At 37.4% G+C, this 16,102-nt stretch overlaps 1 protein-coding gene across 1 annotated transcript; it reads right to left on the bottom strand.

The window, feature by feature from the left end:
- Nucleotides 1-21: 21 nt before the first annotated feature.
- On the bottom strand, nt 22-15,849 carry LOC145768528 (dnaJ homolog subfamily C member 7-like). Its single transcript, XM_082580038.1, has 14 exons — nt 15,689-15,849; nt 12,807-12,895; nt 12,106-12,230; nt 9,341-9,457; nt 7,617-7,691; nt 6,890-7,008; nt 5,854-6,007; nt 5,166-5,330; nt 4,267-4,358; nt 3,213-3,286; nt 2,694-2,840; nt 1,653-1,752; nt 1,078-1,184; nt 22-652 (listed from the first exon to the last, which is right to left on the bottom strand). The coding sequence occupies exons 1-14, from the start codon at nt 15,796-15,798 to the stop codon at nt 597-599; spliced, it is 1,530 nt and encodes a 509-aa protein (XP_082436164.1). The 5' UTR covers nt 15,799-15,849; the 3' UTR covers nt 22-596.
- Between the last annotated feature and the right edge of the window lie 253 nt (nt 15,850-16,102).

Genomic DNA, 16,102 nt, shown 5'->3' with positions numbered 1-16,102 from the left:
TCAATTAAAACTTTTAATATCTACAAGGGAAAGAATACCCAATTTATTAAAAAGGAAAACAGGTTTTGCATAATTTCACTCTGCACATGCGAATTCTAGGTGGAAATATTAGGAGCATTTATGTTGTGCAACGTAGAATCAATGACACGGATATTAAGAATTGTATCATGGATACTGCAAAGTCTGAAACATTCAGTTGCCAAGGTCGATGTCTTAAACTTGAGATCGTATTATTGGACGTCTGGACCAACACTCAGGTTGGCGACATCTGTCACATGAGAAAATACCCAACAAAGCACTAGAACATAAAAGAACTGTTCAACAATTAAAGTTTTATTTTTTACGAGCTAAAGTTTATTGCCACGAGCTCAAGTCCTAAAGCTCATGATACGTAGTTTCTTTAAGTATATTTGGGTGGTGAACTGATCTTATTCGAAAGAAATATGACAACGGTAATTATTAGGCTTGATGACATTGACCTAACGTTGCAATGAGAACACGATTTATCGGGTGGTTGCATCTCGCTGGGAGTCGGTGCAGGGAAATTATGCTGTGCGGGAACTGCCAGGTGGCGACGAAGAGCAGTTGATAAAGATTCAACCGAATTGGAAAGAGAAGCCGCCGGGATAGCCCCCGAAGTCTTGTTGCGACTCTAAAAAGTAAAGAATTTATTTAATTGATCTTGTTCCCTGAGGTTGATGCACTTAAAAAACTACGACAGATATGTTAAGTACTCATAAGGTTGTTGGAAGAATAATTTAGGCCCGACACCAATGAGAACCCAGGGCTCCAAATTAAGACACTTCTAAGAAAAACGTACTACTGTATATCCAACGACTAAGAGGTGGTTTCTTTAAGTTCCCTGGCACTTCGGAAAGGAACCTAAAATCATTTCGGGTCCAATAGTACCCCTGGACTACCCGGACATTTTGCCGATTGGACAAATTGCCGAAATTATACAAATATATTATCATAACACATAACCTTTCGGCAAAATGTCCGCGCACGGGACCACCCTGTCAACGCAACTGCTCGAACCAAGATTGTCCGAGTCTACTTCGAAAGATTATGACGCACGTGTGAATTGTTGTCCTCCGCCTCCGAAGAACATTTGGAAAATGTTGTTTGCATCGAAGTCAGGCATGGATGGCCCATCGAGGTCCTCTCCTCGGTCAAATCTATCCCTGCAAGGTGATGAGGAAAGTGATAAGCTATTCTTAAATAAAAATACATAGGCTACCTTCTGAAAGTGACAAACTGCAGAAAGTGACGATCTTGAACGCCGTGTTTACATTAGATTCTAGCGTTGTGATTTTCCATACGGTATGTGGTCTTATAACAATTATCTAGTTTGAATGATGTCTACATTACAAAACATGTTGCTGTCTTTAGTTAAGCTGAAAGATACAATGCAAACTTACAACGGTAGCCTACTAGTATTTGTGAGATATTTTCTTTATTGCGTGCCCACAAGTGGCAAAACAACATGCCAGAAATAGCAGTAAGCTGACACTTGGTAATGTTGTAATATAGTGACTAACTCGTTAAAAATGATCATTATAAAGGCTGTTAACACATGATTTAAAAGTTCAACCACTTTAATCGTTTTTACAAGGTCACTTTTACTAAGTCACTACCGGTACTACTTTTACCTCTTCTTGGGATCGGTGAGAACCGCGTATGCTTCTCCGACTTCTTTAAATCTTTTTTCCGTTTCTATTTTCTCTTCCTCCGTGGCGTGCGCATGACGGTCTGAAGAAGACAATGCCAGGACACGAGATGAAGCATTTCATTCATTTATAAAACACATGACAACCAAAAAGATGGCAAAACAACGTTCACAAACGGACAAAACTCTATGAGCTGACACAAAATCAAAATCTATGAAAGCATGATTGGTTCAGTAAGGTAAAGGTGAGTCCCATATTTGAATCCAAGCATCGGGGTATGAGCAGATAAGGTTCTCATTATACCGTACTAAGCCTTCGGTACTAACGAGAGTAGGGCGGCCAGTTCATTTCTCTCGGCCGCCTTTCCTTCAGCAAATGCACCCACCCAATATATTACACCCTAGGTAGAGGTGAGCGGTGTTTCTCAACAACCAGCATAAGCCGGGAGTTCAGTGGTGAAGATATTAATCACTGTAGGGAAAGAATTGGTCATCCCCACCAGAGGGGATAATACCGAAAATTTCGAGTAATGGGTAGGCCTAGTACCAAATTTAAGTCATAAGTAGAGTAGACAACCGGAAACAGACATTGCCGTCGGCTGCAGCGTGGGTCAGGTGTACGTCGGAAGGTGATGGTGTACACCGATGCATAGCGCTCAAGTCCGCTTTCCCGCAATGCAGGATAAAGATATGAAAAACAAACAAACAATATTGGTAACACATATTGGAACGCAATCGGCTGTAAGCGGAAATAACGAATGGAGTTGTAAGATATCTCTGGTGAAGTCTCATCCTCCTGCATAATTACTTACTGCGATCATCAGAGGGTAAGGATAATAACATACGCACACCACCAAGGTATACGGAATTCGATTCTACCTTAGAAGGGTCAATTGTGACACACAAAAACGACGATACGAAACACGTTTATTGCAGCAAAAGTTTCCTTTGAAGCTCAAAAACGAGTCGCACAATACGAATTGGGGAAACATAGCCACCGAATAAAGTTAAAGCACAATCCTACCTGGATGGTGCAGCAATGCTTGTTTCTTGTAGGCTTTCTTAATTTGGTCGTCGGTGGCTGTTTTTGACACACCGAGGATTTTATAATAATCTTTCTTTTTACTTCGTTTCAACGCAATTTCCGTCTCGCGGACTAAATCTTTATTCTCTGTCAAGCAAACATTGGTTGGAGGAATCAAGGCATTTAGATGTTAGGTATGCTTAAAAGTAAAGGGGTTAAAAGTAAAGACATTCGTTGGCGCCCAACCCTCGCAATACGGGAACAAGATACTTTAAATCGTATAGAGTAGATAAAAAAAGGGCGCAAATAGTTGTCTGAGCAAGCGAAGCTTTAAGCGGGGACTCCATCGCTGGACCGATCACAACTTGGGACGTTAGTAATTAAGGAAATGGTCTAAAACTTGATCATGTATGCTCGTACAAACCAAAACAAAGTTATCGCACAACATAGAAGCGTTGAATCATAACAATAAAGATCTGCCGCAAAGTTAGCACTCAAATTAAAACGTCATCAACTAACCTCTCGTCTTCTCGAGCTGGTAAGCTTTCTTTGCGTCATAAACCGCTTCATCGTATTTTTCTATCTCCATATAACTGTGACGTCATAAAAATATAATGGCTTCCATTCATAAAAATGAAATTTAATGCTATTATTATACAAAGCATCAAATCAAAATGAAGAATGCTCTCAAATGTAAGTCTAAATACTCCGTGCATGATCTTAACCGTTTCATTTCGAACTCATTTTAAATCATAAATTTTTTTCCATGTGAAGCAAACGCTTTAATTCAGGGGTGGGAAACCTTTTTAACACAAGGGCCAGTTAGGAAAATGTAACGCTAACAGGAGGGCCACACATCAAGGACCGCCCGCGGGCCGCACGTTGCCCACCCCTGCTTTAATTGTTCTGGAACTTTAACCCTTTGAAGGTTGGGGGGGGGGCTGTCAATTCAATTTTTTGTATCAACAGTTGTATCTTTAAAACCACAGAGGCTGCTACTACGAGATTTCTTGACTTTTCCTAACTTTTATTCACTTCTATTGAGCTGAAATTTTGAGCGAATAAAGGTTATAAATTGAGAGATATAAGGCATTTCTCAGCACATCTTCTGAAATATTTCATATTCTATTTACAGTATATGTTATTTTGCATTATTATATTATTTTGCATGAAAAATATAGATTAAAATTGAGATTCTGTAAAAAAATTTTAATCGCAACATTGCAATGCATGTTCTTCATTACTCTACCAAAAATAATGTGTAAACTTACGCAATCGCAAAATAATCCAAAAGTCATACGTCACCTCAACATTTCAACGTATATGAGCAGTTCTAAAGTTTGCATAGTTTTAATTTTTGGATATGCTCAGCGTGAATAACTTTGCAAAGTGAATCCCAAATTTTGAAACCGTGCCTTAAAAAATAACGAGATATCACTCCTAAAGCATAAGAAGAATCGATAGACCCCCTCAAACTGAGCAAGACTCCAGGAGCCCAACCTTCTAAGGGTTATTGCTTGATGTCGTAAAACAATACTAGGTTGAGTTGTTTTATAAACTTGGAGCCACTGACCACTTTGCCCGTCGCTGGTAGGCTTTAACGTAGTCCTCGTACAGGGCAATCGCTTTCGTGCAGTCATCGGCCGCCTCCTCGTATTTGTAAAGCTGCAAAGCAACTCGCCGTCAGAAGATGAAGCATTCGGAGGTTTATTGGAATGAGCGTAACTATCAGAGTGGGATCAATCGCCCACTAGTCAAATCGCCCATATTTCGCCTCACGAACACAAGACTTCGGTTAAAAGCAAATTCAATTTCTCCGACTTTTAGTTCTGTTTCCATCTTGGCATAAAAATATATTTAATGTGGGTGCCCAACTGCCCATGCATGAAGAGTATGACATGGCAGTAGGCCAACATAATCGATATTGTTAAGTACCGTACATCAAACAACTTAAGTGACAGAGTCACCTCGGTAGTTCAAAACCTCTCCAAGTAAATGAAATCGCCAGGATTAAGATTCCACAGGGGCTTTCTTAGTTAGTGCGAAGATAAAATAATACTTAAGCGACCGTCAAATCAGCAAAAAATGTACATATGCATTATTTGTCATAATCTCAATTGGCAAATCAATAATTGTAAATAAAACAACTGGCAACTTGAGTTGTAAATTCAGGGTAAAAGTGCCTCGGTCATAGCTTAATCACAATGGTTATCCCAAACGAAATAAAACAAGATTAGACGGAAAGTCACTGAGGCGATAAAGTAACTGACTAGTTATGGTTGCAATGTGCGACCAGCTAGTTTTACAAATAACTCCGTCATCACCTGTTTACTGTTTAGCATCTCATCATCGATAACATGGTGGAGGGCTCCTTTATTTTTTACCGACTTGATTGAACCAGTTTTAAGTCTATAATGAAAGAAAAAAGTTTTGCCCACTCTAACCCCAACGGCTCAGAAACACAATACCGACCTTGGTTCCGACCAACGCTCTATTGCAGAACAACTTCGCGTTTGTCCGCCTGTTGTTGGGATCGATCTCTAGAGCTTCGGAGTAGAGATCGTATGCTTTCTGTGTGTGGTTGTGCTTGAACGCGTCATTGCCTTCAGCTTTCTTGTTGGCCAGCCGTTTCGCTTTCTACACGAAAAGAAATCGAGTGACTCAAAAATGAAAACTACATACATGCTGCCAATACCACGTGCTTACAACAGGGCCTAGATAGCTACGAGTTATTAGCAAGATGACATAAATACAATATAAAAATATTTGCAAATAATGCCACACACACATTTGAACATAGAAGATGCTAACGATAAAGAGAAATGGAAGAGTCACTGCAGACAACTGGTCGACCCTGATGCTTCGGGATAAAGACCAGGCTTCTTTGATGCAAAACGGAGAGAGATAGACGCGGCTCCTTGTAGACCTTTACGTTTACCGGAGGTCAATTTTTCATAAATCAGAAGCACATGCAGATCCAATCTTGTTTATTCAATTTTAATCAAGTCAACACTAGAACATTTGGCGACATCTAGCAGTAGACGATGCTTTCATTTTTCTTTCGTCAATTCAGCGACTGAAAGTCCAGGCTCAGCATCGACTATGATCGACTAGATAGTCAAAAATTTATCCAGTTACTAGGGCATTATAATTAAAGTACCTTCAGAGTGAGTCTGGCGTTCAAATGATCAGGCGATAGCTTGAGAGCGTGGGTGAAGAAGTTGACAGCTTTCTCAATGTTGTCGTCATAGTACAAACAGATTCCCCGGATGTACACGGCGTCGGCATTCATCTTGTCTAAACGGAGGACATCGCTGAAACAAAAAAGTCATCGTGGTTTTTCAAGCCTTTCAAGTAACAAGCTTCCTGTTCAAATAATTAGTATATAAATAACCACCCGGAGAGAAAAACAAAAGCACGATAGCAAATGTTTAACTATTGTTTTTTTTACATTTGTTAACGTCGCTGCGATGTCAACCAAACGATTACTAGCTGGGACAATCTTGAAAAACCACATTGGTAGTATTTTAAAAACTAATCATGCACCTCATTGGTAAAGAGCGATAATATCAATTAAGCAAGAATCGTAAGAACGCCTCGTTTGGAATGATTCACATTCTAGAATCTAGAACATATGACCAATCGCAGATTTTAACTATTACAAGTCGCACATTAGATTTAACAGATCTAACCTACGCACAGTCGCACACACCAAACCACCGTGCAAATAAACAGTGTATGCTGTAGCCAGGAGGAAAACAAAAAACAAAAACTCAGGGAAACCACCCAGTATGAAAGCAAGGTAAAATTCCTCGTCATTTAGTAGCTAGAGCTAAGAACGGTTGTCCATGAGCTACTCCTATCACACTTGACAATGAAAAAATATTCAAAAACGTATGTCCTCAAGCCCAAGGTAACCAACAGGTGAAAGAGTTGAAAGACAAGTACAACAGTGGCATTAAACAGCAGCATTTTAAGTGTGAAATTAACATATTGTATACTAGGTTTTGTATGCCAGAATGTATAATTATCTAATTGTAAATAATCACAAAACAATTATAATATCGACCCAAACCACAGCAAAATGATCTTCAAAATGCCCCACCTATCATACCCAACATATTGAAAGCATATTTAGGACGACTACACATTAAAACTACATATAGCTCACAAAAACAGGACAAATAGAAACTTACAGAGCTATCTCTTGTGATTCTGAGTATTTTCCCATCATCGCTAGCGCTTCAGCTCTCCTCAGTTTGTAGGCTATGCAAGCTGGAGATATCTCTATCGCACGACGCATGCAGTAAACCACCTGTATCAAACACGTTTCGTTGGTTATCAAGCCTCAACAAGCAATGCAGTGGTAATTAAAATGAACAGTACCACAGTTGAGACAAGCCCACATTTACTAGTGTCTTACTGGCTTATTCAAAGTGCTCAATAATAAATAGATCATGCATAATCAAAATGTATTGAAAAAGCTTTGCCGGACAGGGCATTAAATTTTCCTTGATTTCAATAATCTCATTGACGAGTAAGTCGAACATTCAAATGCATGCACAATTACACATTTTACATATGAACACGTAGCCAGCCTCTAACTATTCCGTTGCTGTTTAAATCGTATCTGCTACGCTCTGCACATCCTTGCTCGACTTAGTAAAAAATTAGAAATATACTGAAGTAAAACATTAGAATAATCAAGTGAAGAAATCCTATTCGATCGGGTACACTTGTCGGCACAAAGGATTACTGAAGGATGTAGTTGAAGGTTGCACGGAAAGCAGAAGGTGAAAAGGTATGAAAACCTTGGGCTGTGTGATGAATGTGATCAGCTAATATGAAAGCAGAATTCAAGAATACGTGGAAGAGAGAAGAGAACAAAGTAAGGTGAATAACGATAAGCCACCATATACTTACTTCCCGATAATCTTTCCTTTTCGTCGCCTCGTCAGCTTTTCGTTCAAACTCACACAGATTGCTAGCAGTGTGAACCTGGAAAGCACAGTTTGGCAGGTTACTCAACAAAATATGCGATGTCAAAGTTGCAAACAAACATACCGGTACTCAATGCTCGATGACAGATTCATTACGCTAATACGTTTGTGGTTGGAATTACAATGATAAATTTAAAATATTTTTACTCACAGATACATTGCAACTTGCAAGTATATTAATTATCAATCATTAATGTTTGCCTCGAATACAATTTTGGTTGTAACGTGAAAAAAATATAAAAAAAACTATGCGGAAAAAGTAAAAAGAAATAAAGTGTGGTGGAAATTGACTGATATTAAGAAGAATGTTTGGTGGTAGCTCATTGAGAAAACAATAGTTTTCTGTTTGTTCTTTTATTAATTTCAGTTGATAAAATATTAGTTCAGTTCAGCAGGCCATAGCTCTAAGGCCAAGGGCCGTAGGAAGTTGTTTCTGAAGCAGCGTACTGCTTATAATCATGAGAGAAATCAAGGCTATAGTCGAAGAGGCGCCACTCCGCAATCCACGGCATGCCTTTAGGTGTCTTGCCACACAGCCACATGCTTAAACGGTGTCGAACCAGCGTCCTTTCGAACGTCGAACCATGGCTTAGTCAAAGATTGATCCTTTCATGCAGTAACTCAACATAACACCTTGTTTGTTTCAAGTTTTTGTAGTAACAAAACCAAATAGAAAAGCTGCTTTATTAAAATAACGTAACAAATAATAACACTTCAAAATTTATCTGAAACACAGGTGAAAGAGGAAAATAAAATTACAACACTGAAGAGTTTTGTAAGACGATAAGAACTCATTCAATCACTCCAAATTAAATGCTTGTCAAAAGAGAGTATAAAGCAGTATGGTATGCAATGCATTGCAATCAGGAACACAAAAGTTCATTAACCGCAATCTGCAAATCATCTCCAATCCCAAGCTTTAAACTTCCTCTCCTCTGCGAAATTTTCCATCTTTGCAACGAACCCATTTCTTCTTGACAACACTTCCACCTTGCTTCGCAGTGAGCCTCTCAGATGGTTTCTTCCCTTCTCTCTGCCGTGCTTCTCTCTCAGCAAAATCTCTTTCAATTTCATTTCCGATAACAGACATTATCTTGGTCATTGATTCAGCGGCAAGGTCCGCCATCATATGCCTGTTTTCATCACTAGTGGGCGGTAGAGAAGACTCCCAGTCGACCATCTAGCTTTAACATTTACTAGCTTTATGCTGTGAACTGTATAGCACACCACTGAATAAACTATGAAGTAGAATGATTGCGCAGGGATGGAAAACATGTAACCCTTTGAACAGCTAGTTATATTTTCCAATATATAATAATTATATATATAATATATATAATTGCAAGGTTAGAATATTTTCAAAGCTTTCAACTTTAACTAAATAAAAACAAGGAAAGAATGTTCCACAACCGACACAATTGGTTTGTCGAATCAATCAGTAGAAGGTTTTGAGTCTTCTATTGTTTACCGGCTTTTTATGATCGGGTGCATGATTCATCAAATAATCTTTTGCCAATTATCTTAATGGTTGTCGCTTACTAATGCAGCATAAAAGTTAGAAAAAACTCTTAGCTTCTTTTAAATTCATCATCACCTTTCTGAATATTCATTACATGGTTATTTCTATCATCATTGATGTGCACTTACTTCAGCCATCACGGATCTATCGCAACTGGCATCCAACTCTTTGGCCTTCTGAAGACAAAGAAGTGCAGCATTGGAGTTTCCCAGTGCTATGTGACATTTTGCTTCACGAAGATAAGCCTGTATAACAGTAAAACAGGCTATAAAGTAGAAGGAAATTTCTTAAAATATTGTAAACTAAACAACAAAACTAAATGAGTAATCGTGCAATTTCCTTAGAAAGGAAATTACAATATTACTTAATACATGGTAACCCCATAGTTAGTAGTTACTTCAGATTAAAACAAATCTAATATTGACTAAAATACTTTAAATATAATCTCACAGTGAATGTGCAACTTGACCAAGAACAAGTAAAACTTGTAGGAGCCTGTGTTGTTGCATTTGCAGTAATTTGTACCAGTCTGTATCTGGATTATTTATTACACTGGGGAACAATTTTGAAAAAATTTTTTGTTGACTTAGGTTTTGCACTTGATAAAGGCTAATTCCGGTGTGCTGATTTCAAAAATGCCGGCAGTTTTCTTCTATCACGTCAAGTTTTTGCTCTACAGCATATATCCAAAATATGCAACTTTTTACGAGATTAGCCGTATTGCTTTTTCATACCTAATAGGAATGCACAAGCTAATCATATAGTAAGTTATATACAAGAAGGGCCAACTGAATTATTACGCAAAAAAGGCACAGGCATCGAATTAGGTCGATGCTATTTCCCCTATTTTTGGTTGGAGGATGCAATCATCCAACGAAACTAGATTAGAATGGTAAAATTGAAGTTAGTTGCTTTCCACTTTCAACCATGTATATAATAAATGTAGGCTATAGGCTACTACTACATGTTGGTTTGTTAGAATACTACCTTGTCTGCGTCTGCTGTTTCTCATCGTCAGTGTCTAAATAACCCGGATTCCTTTTGCTATATCTGCGGCAGTTTTACTATTTCTAGCCAAAGAAAAGACTTCAGTGCATTTGTCAAACAAGCCTACTTTGCCCATTTTAAAATAAAACTTGGTGTTGAAGATAAGTCTTGGGCACCCCACAAGGTATGCAAGCAGTGTAACGAGAATTTGCGGATGTGGACCAAGGGAACACGTGACAAATTGGCATTCGGTGTACCCAGGGTTTGGCGAGAGCCTAAAGATCATTACACGGACTGTTACTTTTGCTTGGTGCAAACTTCAGGGTATAACAAGAAAAACAAACGTAAACTGAGTATCCAAGTCTTCCATCAGCTATACGTCCAGTGCCTCATTCAGCTGAAATACCAGTTCCAGTTTCCGTTCAAACACTTACGCTCGAAGATTTGGATCATGATGAATGTCTTAGTGATGGCAGGCCTAATGATGAAGATGTTGCAATTGAAGATGATTCAAAACGTGGAGTATTCCATCAACATGAGTTGAATGATTTGACACGAGATTTGGGACTAGGAAAAATAGCTTCGGAACTATTAGTATCCAGACTAAATGAGAAAAATTTACTTGGAAAAGGAGCGAAGGTATTATACTTTCGATCGAAAGCAAGTGCGTTTTTACCGTACTTTCGAAGTGACAGTAGCTTTGTGACCTTAAACCTGGTGATCCCAATATTCTACATGAGCCACTTGTTGACAAAGAGAAAATTATTTTCCCACCTCTGCATATAAAGCTCGATCTCGACCTAATAAAGCAATTCGTTAAATCATTGTCAACTGAAAGCAGCTGTTTCAATTACCTTGTTTTGGCTTTTCCTGGCCTGTCAATACAAAAAATTAAGGCTGGTGTAACCTATTTGATTGTCCACAAATTCGGCAACTCATCAAAGATGAATGTTTCATTGGTTCAATGTCAGAATTGGAAGAAAATGCGTGGTTATCATTTAAAAAATTTGTCAAGGGATTTCTTGGGAATACACGGGGGCAGAGAATTATACTGAAATTGTTCAGAAGCTATTAGAAAGCTACAAAGAACTCGGCTGCAACATGAACATCAACGTGCATTTTTTGCATAGCCATCTTGCTAATTTCCCGGAAAACCTTGGTGCGGTCAGCGATGAGCAAGGAGAAAGATTCTACTAAGATCTGAAAGTGATGGAAGAAAGATATCAGGGAAGATGGGACTTATATATGCTGGCTGACTATTGCTGGAGTATTAAGCGAGACTGCCCATAGCTTGAACATTCCAGGAAAAGCTACAAGCCTAAATTTTTGCCCTAAAACTCGCACTTTATTTGTCCTGCAGAAGCAATATCCGTTCTATAGATCAGAATATAGCTGTACAAATGTTTATTTGAAAACCATGGAGTTACTTTCGGTTGCTGGTAGTTCTTAAAACGTTTTATACAATAAACGCAGATGTCTTAAATGTTGTACTTTTTGTGGGTTATGAGACAAAGTGGTGGGTGTCTAGCTCAAAAACTTGACGTGATAGAGAAAAACTGATGTCATTTTTGGATTCAGCGCCCAAAAGTTAGTCAAAACCAATTGTTAGATCGAAGTCAACAAAAAGTGTGTTCCCTTGTGATCTGTATTATATGTATATTGTGTGTTTAGTTTTATATATTATTTTATCTGTTTGAATAAGAACATTCTGAAGATCCCAATAAAGGTAAAATGGGCTGTCTTGGTTTTACATTATTCAAAACTATGTTTGATGTAATTTGCTCTGTTTGGCTTTTACTTGGCATTAAGCACTTTTTGTAGTGTTGATACTTGATAGTATTTACCGTTTCCATAGTTTACTGTGTAACTATGTAATTTGCAAAGCAATGTTGTAAATATGACAAACCTTTGCATAGGAATTATCCATTCGAATCGCTATCTGTGCATCTTCAAGTGCTTCTTTGTATTTATTGATCATCATCTTTGCAGCACTCCTATTGCTGTAGTAACTTGCGTTTGAGGGATATAATTCTGTAACAAAGCCCAATAAAAAGTTTCACATATTCCCAAACACAGACCACCAATTCATCAATTATAGATTTGTTGCAAGATGATTTATATGATTTAAGAGTGAAAAGCAACGTTTAAAATATGATGGACCATGGACGAAAAAATTAATTTGAGTACAAGTACTTTTCAATTTGAGCAAAAGTTATTTGTAACTAGCTTTTGTTTGTAAACTGGATAGTTTCAACTAAATCTTTATTTTCAAAAAAATGTCTTATAATTCATTGCAAGAAGTGAACACTTTTCCTTCAGTTTGTTCACGTGTTCACTTTTTGCAATACATGACAAGATTGGAAAAAAGTGTCCAAAAATGTTACACTAGTGTACATAAACACAATTATCTTTATTAACTGTATTAAAAGAAGAATCATCAATTATATCAAATAATTATATCAATAAAAAATCATAAATTATATCACAAACAAATAATAGACACAAATTACTATTTGGTTGTGTTAGTATAAAATTATATACTTCTCTTCTTAAGTTATATTATATACTATAATTTAAATCTTTATTATTTTGAACTAGTAAAATTACCGATGGCAACAGAATAATGCTGAATAGCTTTTTCATACTGTTTTGTTTTATAACATTCATTGCCGATGTTTTTCTCTTGCTCTGCGGCACTGAAATAAAAACAATATTAACATAGAAATGATTTCAATGGTTAGCATATCAAAGTGATCAAAAAGAGCAAATCATAAAGTGATACCAGGCCTCGAAATTCACGGCGGACACGGCGGACATGTCCGCCGTCACAGCATGTGATGTCCGCGGGAAGTACCCTCTAGATCGGTCATATTTGTCCGCCGAGAAATATCGCAGAAACTAGCGATACAAATCGTCATTGCATAGCACGAATAACTGTTGCAAGAATATAATTTGAGCTGGGAATGCGAAATTATCGCATTCCAAGCGCGCATCTAGAAAAAGTTAATACTGTATCTCTTAGCTTCCATTCAAGCAGAAAAACTTTCGAATTTTACGTTGCTTCAACGATTGATGACATTGAATCAGCGTAACAAAGGTGAATTCTTCGCTAAGAATCGATGGGAGTACCGGTACTTCTATACTAATCACGCGCAACTTAGTTCAAGTCTTATGTCACAATGTCTGGCTTTGATCTTCGAGTAATATTGATAAGGCAAGGTTGGTTACAAAGTTAGATTATAAGAGTAGGCTACTACAGCAAGATGCAGCAAAACGTACAGCAAGATGCAGCAAATTACAGTAAGAAAGAAAAGGCCCAGGAAAAATTCTGAAAGTGAGAATGAGGGCGATGAACCTACTACTAGGAAATTTAGTGGTGATAGACGCGTATATTAAAGGAACAACGAATGTAAGGATTAGCTCTGTCAAAGATCACAACACATCGTTTACCCCAAGCCATCAATTTCCGATCATCAAGGCCATCGACAATATGAGTGACAACGAAAAAAATCAAAATTAAGAGGTTGTTTGAAATCGCATATTTCATCGCTAAAGAAGAGCTCGCATTTACGCTTTTCCCTCAACTAGCCGGTCTGGAGAAAAGACACGGAATAGATCTCGGTATCACGTATCTTAACGACAAGCAGTGATCTCGTGGAGATTGGCGCACGTCTTTGAAGATCGATGCTATTGAAGCTCTCATCATGCGCATATGTTTGGATGGCCTTGATTGCGCTGATTATAACTCCGAGCCTGCCGTGGTCTCGTGGAATACTGATACTATTTTGGAAAGGCGACCGCATAACGGAGAGGGGAAAAATAATTGTGCTTTTTCTAATGTTTTGTTTATTCTTTTCGTCACTTTCGCTCGCATGACACGCAAAAATAAACTTAAAGAAAAAAGCCTATAGTGAAACTTTGCACATCAGAAAATAGTAGCGTTACGCGTTAGAGTTTTCCGACTCGTGCCCAGAGCATTGTGACGCAAGAAGCCACACGACCTCGTTCGGTGGAAGTTAATCAGTTATGCGGCGGATTATTTTTTTATTATTTATTTGCATCAGACACAAAAAGTCCATATAATTCAAATTTTTAACAATCATCATCATCATATTTAGTAGCTACACAACATCAAGCGCACGTCATTTGTTTGATGAAAGCCTTTCAGAGTAACTTTGCTGAAATTTTAAAAAGCCTAAACTGTAACTATGGTTCTCAAATGGCGAAGATTTATCAAGATAAAGGGATTAAGTATGACGATCGACGTTAAAATTGGTGTGTCCGCCGTGAGACTTAATTTGTCCGCCGAGATAGCTGCTCAGACCGGACACGTTTGTCCGCCGTCAACAAAAACGAATTTCGAGGCCTGTGATACAGTATCTAGTGAAGATTGAGAAAGCATCACCATGATCACAAACAAAATGAATGTTGGATATGTGTCACTGTCACCTGCAAAATGTAGAAAGTACCAAGAAGCAAACCAATGTCTACTAATTTCGAGCAAGATGGCACTTCTTGTCAAATTATATGAGAATTGTGAACCTCCTTATGAAATAAATCATAATTTCCACATGGGACAATAACCTGTTTCATTCTTGTCACCATTTTCCTTTACTTTTGCAATTGCAACTTGTACGGTATATGTATATGTGCATACTTTACACATCACAACTTTTCATATTCTCTATTATATATATATATATATATAAATTTTTTTTGCAAAAAGCAATGATTACAAAGCTGAAAAATAGAAAATCTAAGAGCACTGCTTTGCATATTAGCATTGTTATTAGGCCTAAATTATATAAAAAAAGTATTAAATAACATTATATCAACTTACTACCAAGCACTCAATAAATTACACATTACTCAGAATAGCAGCTAAACCGCCTTGAACCAAAGTGCGTCTAATTGTCTATCTAACATGGAGTCAAAATTCAAGGCAATACAAATTTATATTTACAGCTAAGTGGTGGCAACTTTGAATTTTTATAGATAAATTAGCAAATGAATAAGCAATCGTGGTTGTTTCCTTTGTAATTTTAAACAAATTTAATCATAATTGTGGAATACTGGAATGAGCCAATAGGCTAGTTGTAATCAAGTAGGCTATTGCCAATGTGATCATCTAGTATATTATATATCTGTTGCAACGATCATAAAATGGTTGCTGAACTACACGAAAAATTATAAATGAAATTAACAAGTATATATATAACTTGTAAACTTGTTGTTTCATCTGATTTAATGGAATAATGCCTCAAACTGGGCAAATGTCAAAAGTGACTTGTCTATCATTATCATAAAATTTTCATAAATATAACTGTGTTGAAGTTTTTATTTTAATCATGTCACAAATGTACCTGCCTTAACAACAGTCGGCCCACAACTGGATGATATTTGACAACTTATTGCATTACACTCCTCTGATTGAATCCCCAATTATACAACAATCAGGAAGACATTTAGTATAAATAGTTTATTCTTACTTTTTATCAATAACAGCTTCTTTTCCACAAACTTCTGCTTCCATTGATTCTTCAGACTTCATGTTTGTCTTTAAAATTTCAGTAGAATCAGTCATAACTTTGCATGCCATTTAGTGATTGTTCAGTATTTTACAAGTTAAATACACAACTTGACAATAAATAAACTTTAAAAAAAATACTAAGAATTAGTCAGGGTTCATCTAGCCTTTGAATCCTGGAACTTTGTTATGGAGTCTGGCCTAGCTTGTTTGTTGCAAAGAACAGCTTTTATTTTTAGCCAAAAAATATATGAACTGTGTCACGTTTAGCACTCAGGGAATGTAAATGTAATCACTGAAACAGATCCTATCTTTAACCCTATTTTAATACGAGCTGTTTTCGTAGGTGGAAAGCAAGTCATGGGCTAACGGGAAC

This window comes from Aplidium turbinatum, chromosome 4 (genome assembly GCF_918807975.1).
Source record: "Aplidium turbinatum chromosome 4, kaAplTurb1.1, whole genome shotgun sequence".
Lineage (NCBI taxonomy): Eukaryota > Metazoa > Chordata > Ascidiacea > Aplousobranchia > Polyclinidae > Aplidium > Aplidium turbinatum.
This window is presented reverse-complemented; position numbering and strand designations above follow the sequence as displayed.